This window comes from Lathyrus oleraceus, chromosome 6 (assembly GCF_024323335.1).
Source record: "Lathyrus oleraceus cultivar Zhongwan6 chromosome 6, CAAS_Psat_ZW6_1.0, whole genome shotgun sequence".
Classification (NCBI taxonomy): Eukaryota; Viridiplantae; Streptophyta; class Magnoliopsida; order Fabales; family Fabaceae; genus Lathyrus; species Lathyrus oleraceus.
The window spans coordinates 133267089-133279116 of record NC_066584.1 but is presented as its reverse complement, the minus strand read 5'-3'; the positions used below and the strand labels follow the sequence as shown (position 1 = coordinate 133279116).

Here is a 12028-nt window from a genome sequence, read left to right as displayed (position 1 = left end):
TCTTTTGGATTTAAAAGAACAAAATGTAAAATGTTTGATGTCTGTTCATGAAGAGCAATGGGTATGGCATAGACGCTTGGGCCACATTAGCATGAGAAAGTTATCTCAGCTAAATAAACTCGAGTTAGTCAGAGGTCTACCTAAGCTGAAGTTTTCTTCAGATGCTCTTTGTGAAGCATGTCAGAAAGGAAAATTTTCAAAATCATCTTTTAAAAAGAAAAATATTGTTTCTACCTCTAAGCCTCTGGATCTTCTTCACATTGATTTATTTGGTCATGTGAAAACAACATCAGTCAATGGAAAGAAATATGGACTAGTTATTGTTGATGATTTTAGTCGCTGGACATGGGTAAAATTCTTAAAGCACAAGAGTGAGTCTCACTATGTATTCACTAGCTTCTGTTCCAAAGTGCAAAACGAATTTGACTCTAAAATCATCAGAGTCAGAAGTGATCATGGTGGGGAATTTGAAAATAAATTTTTTGAGGAATTATTTGACTCTAATGGAATATCCCATGATTTCTCCTGCCCTAGAACTCCACAACAAAATGGAGTTGTAGAGAGGAAGAATAGGACACTCCAAGAGATGGCCAGAACCATGATCAATGAAACAAATGTGGCTAAGCATTTTTTGGCTGAAGCAGTAAATACAGCGTGTTATATTCAGAATAGAATCTCCATAAGACCTATTCTGGAGAAGATTCCCTATGAACTGTGTAAAGGAAGAAAACCCAACATTTCCTATTTTCATCCTTTTGGATGCTCTTGCTTTATTCTAAATACTAAAGAACATCTGAACAAGTTTGATTCAAAAGCACAAAAAGGCATTATGTTAGGATACTTTGAACGCTCTAAAGGTTATAGAGTATACAACACATAAACCAAAATTGTGGAAGAATCAATTCACGTCATATTTGATGATAAGCTTGACCCTGAAAAGTCAAAGCTAGTTGAGAAACTTGCAGATCTAGAGATTACTCTTGCAGGTTCTAACGAGAAGATCAAAGCACCTAATGCAGCTGCCACTCAAACTTCAGAAGAAACTAAATCACCAGCAATCCCAAAGAAAGCTAAAAGTCGCCTCAACATATCTGAAGAGTTAATTATGGGAAACAAGGATGAACCTATCCGAACTAGGTCAACCTTCAAGGCACCTGAAGAAACTCCTCTGGGACTAGTATCTCTGATCGAGCCTACTTCCTGTGATGAGGCACTTCAAGATAACGACTGGGTTCTAGCCATGCAAGAAGAGCTAGATCAATTCACAAAGAATGACGTCTGGGATCTTGTTCCTAAACCTAAAAGCACTCACATTATCGGAACCAGATGGGTGTTCAGAAACAAGCTGAATGAGAAAGGAGAAGTTGTCAGAAACAAAGCTCGACTGGTGGCTCAAGGGTATAGTCAACAAGAAGGCATTGACTACAATGAAACCTTTGCCCCAGTCGCCAGGTTAGAATCTATTTACTTACTTGTTTCATTTGTTGTAAATCATTCTATCAAACTATATCAAATGGATGTCAAGAGTGCATTTCTTAATGGGTATATATCAGAAGAAGTGTATGCCAATCAACCTCCAGGTTTTGAAAATTCAAATTGTCCAGAACACGTTTTTAAACTTAAGAAATCTTTATATGGACTAAAACAAGCTCCTAGAGCTTGGTATGAATGATTAAGTAACTTTCTTCTGGAACATGACTTTATCAGAGGGAAAGTTTACTCTACACTCTTCTGTAAAAACATTAAAAATGATCTCATGATATGCCAGATATACATTGATGATATCATTTTTGGTTCAGCTAACTCCTCTGGATGTCAAGAATTCTCTGAGCTAATGCAGGCAGAATTCGAAATGAGCTTAATGCAAGAACTAAAGTTCTTTATAGGAATTCAGATCAATCAAGCTTCAGGAGTCACCTATGTTCATCAAAGTAAATACATACAAGACATTCTGAAGAAATTTGAAATGGCGGAATGCAAACCTGCTAAGACACCCATGCATCCAACTTGCATTCTGGAAAAAGAAGAAGTCAGTCAAAAGGTTTGTCAGAAGATCTATCGTGGTATGATAGGCTCTCTTCTCTATCTGACTGCTACACGTCCTGATATTCTATTTAGTGTTTGTCTCTGTGCCAGATTCCAATAAGATCCTAGAGAATCTCATTTAACAGCCGTTAAGAGAATACTCAAATATCTGAAAGGAACTCCTAACCTGGGCCTGATGTATGAGAAAACATCAGAGTATAGACTATCTGGTTTTTGTGATGCAGATTACGCAGGAGACAGAATGGAACGAAAAAGTACATCTGGAAGTTGTCAGTTCTTGGGAAAGAATCTTATATCCTGGGCCAGTAAAAGACAATCAACCATAGCCCTGTCTACTGTAGTAGCGGAATACATCTCAGCATCACTGTGCACTACCCAGATGCTCTGGATGAAGAATCAACTAGAGGATCTTCAAATCTTTGAGAGTAACATTCCTATCTTCTGTGATAATACTGCTGCCATTTGTTTAAGCAAGAATCCTATTTTGCACTCCAGAGCTAAACACGTAGCAAGAATCCTATGTTCAGAAAGGGGTAGTAATGTTGAAATTCATTGATACAGACCATCAATGGGCTGACATCTTTACCAAACCCCTTGCTGAAGATAGATTCTTCTTCATCTTAAAGAATCTGAACATTCAAGTCCTGAATAAAATGTGCCTCTGAGTTAGCAAAATAATATTCTGATGTAAACAAAGTGGATTCTGCATCTGACTCTAATACTCCTACCAGTTAGAAGTCATCTGAGTTAGAAATCTCTAGGAATCAACCATTTGGTATTCCTGAAGATCAGATAAAGCAAACACGTGGAGCACCTTGCGTCTGACCTTGGAACTTCTAGACAACTGTCTAGAAGTAATCAAGAAACAGTCTCTTGAGATCTCCTCGAGCAGTGTACTGACTGTTGGGATTAGACATCATTTACGAGCTGAAATCATTCTCCCTCTAACGTGCATACTTGGTTTTTGTGATAAACTCTTGCTTTGTGTGTCATTTTGCATGCGCCCTAATTTGGGTATTTAAACTCTTCTCTTCACACATTGCACACTTTTCACTCTCACAAACACTCTTAACCTTCTTGCAAGTTCTTTTCTCCCTCAAGGCATTCCTATAGCGGGCATTCAAGTTCTCCAACGTCCAACCCAGTTATTCAACAATAATATGTGTATAACTTCTCTCAACAGATGAATTCCAACGAGCAAGCTCCAAGTTCAAGCACTCCAAACCCAGTTGTTACCGGTGTCGTCTCCACTCCCATCTACAAAGAACCTCACATTCTTGATCGTGAGCCTCATATCCACCTTGCAACACCTTTAGAGAAACTAGAAGTTTTGTGTGAATCACTGGTGGATTTTGAAAACATGCGAAGGAACGGTGTTGACCTCACTGAAGAACTGAAGAATCAAGGTTGGGGAAACTACTTCCATTGTCTCTATGGTCCAATTTACGCAAACTTGGTTAAGGAATTCTGGAGATTCGCTGACGCTGACGATCACTACATCGTCTCCTATGTTCTGGGAGTCAAGATGGTGATCACTGAGAAGTCCATTGCTGCTCTTCTGGGCATGGAGAAAGATGGAGGAATAAGAATTTACAACATTAATCCCAGGGAAAAATATTTGTCCCATGAGATTAATCCAACTATCTTCCAACAGAACGCTGAAGGCAAACACTCCAAGAACAAGGAACTACATCAGAACCTCCAGGTCCGGTTGAAGATCATCTTGGGCACCATCCATCATCACCCAACTTCCAACTCCTCAGACTACATCAACACAGACCAGAAATGCATTCTGTACTGCATCCACAAGGGTCTGAAGCTCTGCCTTCCGGCACTCCTCTTCAAGTATCTCAGAGACTCTGTGAGAGATACCAGAAACAACATGAAGCCCATAAACTACATTCCCTTGGGCAGACTCATCTCTGACGTTCTAATTGAAAGTGGTCTCGTGGATCATCTGATTACATTCAGACTCATGGAAGACGTGATGATCGACACTGGAAGAGCTTTGAACGCCCGCAATACGAAAAGCATGGGGATTCTGAATCAAGTAAAGGTCAAACCCACTCTGGACACCTCCTAGGAAGCTCTTAAAGATCAGAGAAAGATTCCAAATGAACTCTATCTGTTCTCAAAGATCGACCCTCCAAAGGTAGTCATGTATTACTTAGATGATCTGCGAAAACAAGGAGTTGAGTTCTCAGAGTTTAACTTAGACTGGCTGCCAGAACGCCCTCCAAACTTCATGAAGCGACCACGAGGACCATCTGAGAAAGCGAAGCAGGCGAAGAAAGCGAAGCTGGGAGAATCCTCTGGATCAAGACCTCCAGTACCTCTGACTGGATCTTCTGGTAAGTTTGTTTTTCTCCCTCCTTCTGTACAAATTAAGCCTATTGCTTCCTCTATCCCTCAACCAACACCCATATACACCAACTCAGAAACTCCTCCCTCAACCACCAGACCATCTAAACAACCCTCTCAAAAATTTAACCTAGCCACCACCTCTCTACCCCTTTCGGAAGCAGAAATGTTAAACGAAACAACCTCACCCTCTTCATCTTCCTCTCCAGAATCACCACCCTACTATAACCTTTCCTCAGATACTGAATCATCTGACCCTCACTCTCCAACTCTGGCTCAGCTCCAAACACGTGCTATGGCCTCTCAACAGCCAACACAATCCATTCCTGAACCAGAAGTCACCTCATCACCCATAGAAGACCCAAACACAACCACATCTGACCCTCCACCATCTGAAACAATTCACGCTGAAACACAACCACCCAACTCTGACATACCCCCACCAAATACATCCGCTGAACCACAAACTCCCACACTCAACCTAAGCCCACCCACTTCTCCACCCCTAGCCTCTAAACCTGAAAACACCCTACCAACCCTTGAGGAAGCAATAATGGTGTTTGCAGAAGCTTCAGTTGACAAGGTCAAGTCTCTGACCATCAACTCTGGAATCAGTGACGATCCTTCCGCTGTAAGGACTCACTGAAACAGAGTGATTAGTTGGATGACCTCTAAAGCCTTTAAGCTGAAGGGCCTCTCTGAGCAAGTCCACAATGACTTTATCAGAGACGCTGAGATCAGACTTCAGGAGCGCCTAGCCAGAGAAGTTGAGGAGCAGGCACGCAAAGAAGCAGAAGAGAAAGCCAAGCAAGAAGAACTGCAAAGGATCAAGGAAGTTGAAGCCAAATCTCTAGCTGATGCCGCTGCTACCGCTGAAGCTAAAGCACAAGCCAAAGCTGTCGCTGAAGCTGAACCACGCCTAGCTAAAGAGTCTGCCACCAGGATAGAACATGATGCTCTGACTCATGGGGAGTCCTCCACTTTTGTCCCTCTGGTGCTAAAGACTCTTGAAGAACTTCGGAAAGAACAACAGGAAGTCCGAGCCAGATTGGATCAACAGGACACAGTAAATGTCAACATTCAGAATCTGCTGACCCAGCTGCTCCAGAGGATGCCTCCACCTCCGAACCCTTAGGCACCTAGAACTTTTTTCTGTGTTCTTTTCCTTTTGCTTGTTGTTCTTCTAATTTGCATGTTGCTCTGATTTGTTTGTTGTTTTTCTGCATTCTTGTTTGTTGTCTGCGTTTCTGTCATCTGTACCTGCTATGTGAATATATATATATATATATATATATATATATATATATATATATATATATATATATATATATATATATATATATATATATATATATATATATATATTTCTTGCTCTTTCATTTTCACTAAGTCTTTTTTATTCGGACAAAAAGGGGAAGAACTAAAAATAGCTCTGATGAAAACATATCTAACTCCTATCAGAACTCTGCAAACATTGTTTCTAATTTTTGACTTAGAAATTTGCAGGAGAGTAGCTAGAAACACCATATCATGGAAGGTCCGGTAAGAACTTCTGAACTCCCAAACTTATCTCAGGGGGAGCTCACTTCCATCTGATCTAAAACTCTTTTCAAAAAAAATGTTTCATCTCTAAATTAAGATTGTTTTGTCATCATCAAAAAGGGGGAGATTGTAAGAACAAAATTAGTTCCACAATAGAATTCCAAGATTTTGATGATAACAAAGGATGAAACCAAAAATGGCACCCTAATGAAATTTGTCTAAGTATGCAGGACTCTGAACAACAACAAAGGACTCTGATCATTTTATCAGATACAAACATTGATCAAATACAAAGTGCTAGAAGATCAGACGCATTTGAGGAAGAAGTGCGCCCAAGAAGTTCTGAATCTAAGCGAACCAAGACAGTAAAAAGAACCAAAAGCTCTAACATTCACTGGTCTTAGTTCTGATGATCTAGAAGACTAGTACTCTTAGAAGCTCTGATGAAACTCCAACATAATCTCCTTCTGACGCATGACTCCGATATAACAAGACTCTGAGGAAGATTCACCAAATCCAGAAAGAGTAACGGAAAGAATTTCTCAATATGGAAAGGAAGTATTTTAAGAAAGAAGTTATTCAGGGAGACAAAATGGTTATGGCAAGAAACACAGAAGTAATGACATTAAATGCTCATCAAAGACCAATATTTTGTCATCATTCCAACGGTCCTTCTCACTACTATATAAAGGACAGCCTACCTCATTGAGAGATATAACAACAACGCACAGAAAAAGTCATTCATATTCTCTCTCAATTTTCACGAGCTGCTGCTCATACGTGAAAACTCTTGCTCAAATATTTTGCTGTAATACTTGCTTACTCTTAAAAGCACCTTCAATTACAAATCTATTTTGCTAAATTGCTTTTGTTCCTCAAGTGACTCTGTGTAGTTTGTATACTTGAGAGGACTAAGAGATCATTCTCTTAGATGTTTGGTTGTATAATCTTTCAAGATTAGTGGATTAAGTCCTTTTTGAAGGCGAAATCACCTTGACCGGGTGGACTGGAGTAACTTTGTTTTCTAAGCGAACCAGTATAAAATTCGGTGTGTTCTTATTTTTGAAAAAGATTTTATTTTCTAAAACAATTCAAACCCCCCTTTCTTGTTTTTCTCAAGTTCGGGTTAGAACTTATCTCACCACTCAGAGATCACCAAGCACAACAAGCAGATTATATCACACATACATATATACAAACATCACATATATAAAAATATATACACACAAAAAGTAGGCTAAACCCACTAGAGATTATTCCCCAGCAGAGTCGCCACTTAATTTCCGTAGCGGTAAATTCATGATCATCAACCTATGGATAAGCTGGACGTCAAATAACAAGAGTGGCCATCGCGCTTTTATTATTTCCAAGGGAAAAGGGAAAAAGTACGAACAAAATTCAAAAGTAAGAAGTTTTCAAATCAAAACTAATAAAATATCAGAGATTACAGGTAAGGGGGTTGGTTACACAGAGGGAAGGTGTTAGCACCCAAAATGTCCTAGGTACTCCTAGGGAGCCCTTTTGTGTGCATATGTATTTGGTACAAAAATGATGTTTACAAACAAATAGAATGAGGGGATGAGAAGAGAATTTATTAATTATATTTTTTGTGTTTGACAAAACCTTCGGACTTGTGCCTACGTACCAACATAAAGATGAGGGATCAAAACCTCGTAGTTCGTGATACAAATTTCAAAGTGGATATATTGCTTTTAACAAAATTAAGTTTGAAAGGCACAAAGGCCTGAAATGGTATGAATGAGTTAGTTTTTTTTGGCTTTTGAAAGTTTAAGTCAAGTATGTATAAGTTTATTTACAAGTTTGATTTAAGAAAAAAAGTTTGAAAATGCAATGGCATAAGGCCAAAGTTTCTATCTTTTTGCAAAATGGTCAAAGTTTAGAACAAAATAAGTTCAAACAAAGAAAAATTTAAAAGGAGGGAGAGATTTTGAAATTAAAGAAATGGGGAGAAGATGAAGAGACTAATCCTATGCACAAAATTAAAAGTTAAGAGTTGAAAAGATCTGACCGATGGGTAGCAATCCAATAGGCAAGAATGCCATATAGAAACCCCAAATTCCCTTGGACATTTATAATTAGGCAACACACATATGCACAATTATATCAATCTTGAAGAGTAAAGGCATCAAATAAAGATAGCCACATCCAAGCTTTAGCCACTCCATGATCTTCTTCAAATTAGCCCATGTAACAAATGAATTCCACAAGTCACAGGTTCAAAATAACAACTTCACAATGATCATGTTGCAGATGAACTCAAAGGGATCTTGAATGATGTATCAGATGAAGTTCAAATTACAAGCACCTGGTTTCACAGAAATTGGCATTGGCCAAGTCCTTTAGCCTAGGAATGTTGCCTAAGTTCTAAGTCCATTTGTCCAAGATGAAGCCAACAGTCCACACAAAAGTTTTTTAGGGTTTTTGTTGTTATTATTTACATTAATGGTCAAAGACCAAACAAACAAGCAAAGTATACACAAACAAGATATATCACATAATATGGTCCAAGTGGACAAAGTGAAAATTGTATTAACATAAACAATTAGAATGGTATGAATAATGGCAAATGAATAAAAGGCTAAAATTAAATGACATTAAACACTACGCCAAATAAGGGAAAAGAGGGCGCTTATTTTGGCCTATAACAGCGCTTTTAAGCGCCCTCTAATCTGGCGCTGGCATAGGTAAAGACAGCGCTTTGTTCTCCTGGAGAAAGCGCTGTCTAAAGTGGCCACATTATAGTGCGCTTTAAGAAAAAAGCGCGCTCTGGAGTGGTCCATTCAGGGACACCTTAGAGGGCGCTTTCTGGTAAAAGCACCCTCTAAAGTTGTCAGTGTAAAGTGTTTAGAGGGCGCTTTCAGGAAAAAGCGCCCTCTAAAGTTGTCATTGTAAAGTGTTTAGAGGGCGCTTTCAGGAAAAAACGCCCTCTAAAGTTGTCATTGTAAAGTGTTTAGAGGGCGCTTTCAGGAAAAAGCGCCCTCTAAAGTTGTCAATGTAAAGTGTTTAGAGGGCGCTTTCAGGAAAAAGCGCCCTCTAAAGTTGTCAATGTAAAGTGTTTAGAGGGCGCTTTCTGGACAAAGCGCTCTCTAAAGTGTTAGTTATTTTAAAAAAAATTGTTTGAAAAACAGTGGATATATATTTAATTGGTAATCTGTTCGCATGCTGCAAAAGTGTAAAACTCATATTGATTTCATCCTTTAATCCAATGTTATACACCATTAATCCATTGATATATACAACATGAATCCATTTATATACAACATTAATCCTCCATATATACAACATTAATATATGATTCTTTGATCAACAATATACAACAACATATTCTCAAAGTACTACAATTAAGAGAATAAAACATAGCAACCAACACCCAGTGACCACTGTATCCAAAAGCTGTCTAGTAGTTCTAACCAATACTAAACAAAAACGCCCATCCACCCATGGTGGCAAACATGTTCTGTATATCCAAAAGCTGTCTAGTAGTTCTATCGCACATCCATACAAAATAAGGCTCAACCAAAACAACAGATGGCAGCATAAGTAGTCCCCTGCAAAAAGAACACGTCCAAATGCAAATAACACAGAACTGTCAAAAGGCGATTGAGCAACAAATAGTAAACAATGGCATAAAGTTAAATGACATAGCTAATATTACCTGAATTCCTGCATGGCTGTTAAGGTAAAAATCAAATTCCCTAGGGTGACAAATGCCGGTGTCTACCACGGTTCCTTTGACAATTTAGAACAACAAAATCAGCAAAAAGTGATAAATTCAAATGATAATATATACCAGCTGCGTTGAGAAATATATTGAAAAAACCTGGTATAATTTTTCCACTTCTATCGGTCTCTTTGGGGTTGACAGGAAAGAGACGGGTGTGATGTCTCTTTTGGACCACTACAAAAGTAACTTTAGGTAGATACCCATCCTCTATTGAGACACAAGCCTGTATCTCCGACCATATTTTTTCTTTGCCAACCTTCAAGTCCGGACTTCTCCAATTATCACATGTAATCGGAATATGTTGTCGAACAAGGAAACCAATGTAACTTGCCAACATTGAACCCTTATCTTTTGAAGATAGAATTGATATATGTTTAGATGGACATGTTCCATTGTCGTAGAGGGATACTTTCAAATATCCAGCATCATCATCTACGCGAACGAGGCTTGACGATAATAGAGCATCTCCATCTAAACAAATATCAATTGATACTTTCGAGCATCCCTTGCCCCTTGCACGAATGATTGACTTCATAATAGCCATTTCTTAGAAGCGCCCTCTAAGGGTATCCTTAGAGGGCGCTTTCATAAACGCGCCCTCTATTGTTGTCCCTCCATTTCCTCATTATTTTTTCGCTTCACTTTAGAGGGCGCTTTGTTACACAAGCGCTCTCTAAAGTGCGTTGTTGTACATGGACTTAGAGAGCGCTTTTTTAAAAGCGCCCTCTAAGGGTACCCTTAGAGGGCGCTTTCATAAACGCGCCCTCTATTGGTGTCCCTCCATTTCCTCATTATTTTTTTGCTTCACTTTAGAGGGCGCTTTGTTTCAAAAGCGCCCTCTAAAGTGCGTTGTCTATTCCTCCTTATTTTTCTCTTCACTTTAGAGTGCGCTTCTTTAAGAAAGCGCCCTCTAAGGTGCGCTGTCTATTCCAGTTTTTGGCGTAGTGAAAGTAAATAGCTTGAAATTAAAAGTTAGTTATTAATGAGTTAGAAGTTAGTATTGTTTTGCTTTTGATTTTCATTTTAAGTCATCCTTTGGAGAATACTCAACCCACTTATCACAAGCATGGATCCTTGAGCCAAGACATCTTCCAAAGGAAGGAAAAAATGCCAAGTTTCCACATAATACCATGAAAGAGGGGAGACTTACAATCTCACTAACTAGAATACTATGCCTTTTGTGTCACAAATTTAGCGCTATGTTAAGCAATCATAATTGGACTTATGTAGAAGTCACAACTATTTGAGGTCGGACAATAGAATTTTGGTGCTAATGCATGTTAGAGACATGGTATAATGGACTATACTCATGAAACATACCACACACAAAAAGAATATGCAAAAGAGGTGGCCTAATCTCATCCGTACTTATGTTGATTTTTCAATCAACTAGCCTTAGGACTTTCAGATATCATAGGCCAAATGAGATGAATGCATAAAGGAGGGGAATGATATGAAGAGGGAGGGAAATGGATCAAAACTCAAATTGATCAAAGAAGGACTTTTACCAAATTAATATCATCCATCCATTTTGGGAGATGGAATGTACATTCCATCAATCCCCTAAATTCAATGATATTAACTTGACAAAGTCAAATCAACCTTGACCAAGGCCCAACAACAAGAGTCAAACTCAAACAAGTCATCACAATTGGTCAACACAATTAATTGACATTTGTTCAAATTAAAAATTCTAAAATAAGGCATTTAAATTAAATATGGTTTGTCAAATTCCTAAAACCTCATCAAAACACCAAAGAAATAACCATGAGATTTATCATAGGTCAAACAAGGTCAAAGGACATTGGAGAAAAAATTTCAGAATTTTTAAAGGCTTAAAAGTATTTTTAAACAATTAAAAATAATCACAAAATCAATTAAATCATGAAAAATATTAATAATGATCCAAAAAATCATTTTAATTCAGAATATGGATGAGGAAATTATTTGAAAATTTTTAGTGAAGCTCTCATATTTTTTGGATCAATATTAAAATTAATATGAATTAATGAAAATAAAAGGAATAAAAAAAATCAGAAAATGTGAAAAAACGTGAGCCACTTGATCTCCCTCATTAATTGAGGTGGCAGATCAAGTGGCCTAAAACGTGCGTTCCACCAAACACACGAGTCAGCACGCTGCAGGGATGGTAATCACAATGGACGCGTGAGATTAAAACATTTCAACTGGATCATGTGGTTGGAGACGTGGCAACACACGGCCGGAGCTGTAACTCCGGTCTTCTTTTCCGGTGGACCTCACCGGACTGATCCACCTTCAACCATCACCAAAATAAAAAAGGAGGACATGATCTGAAAGAAAAATGGCGTAGAG

At 38.4% G+C, this 12028-nt stretch overlaps 1 protein-coding gene across 1 annotated transcript; it reads left to right on the top strand.

The window, feature by feature from the left end:
- The first annotated feature begins 4204 nt into the window (after positions 1 to 4204).
- On the top strand, positions 4205 to 5053 carry LOC127094400 (flocculation protein FLO11-like). Its single transcript, XM_051033240.1, has one exon. The coding sequence runs from the start codon at positions 4205 to 4207 to the stop codon at positions 5051 to 5053; it is 849 nt and encodes a 282-aa protein (XP_050889197.1).
- Positions 5054 to 12028: the final 6975 nt, after the last annotated feature.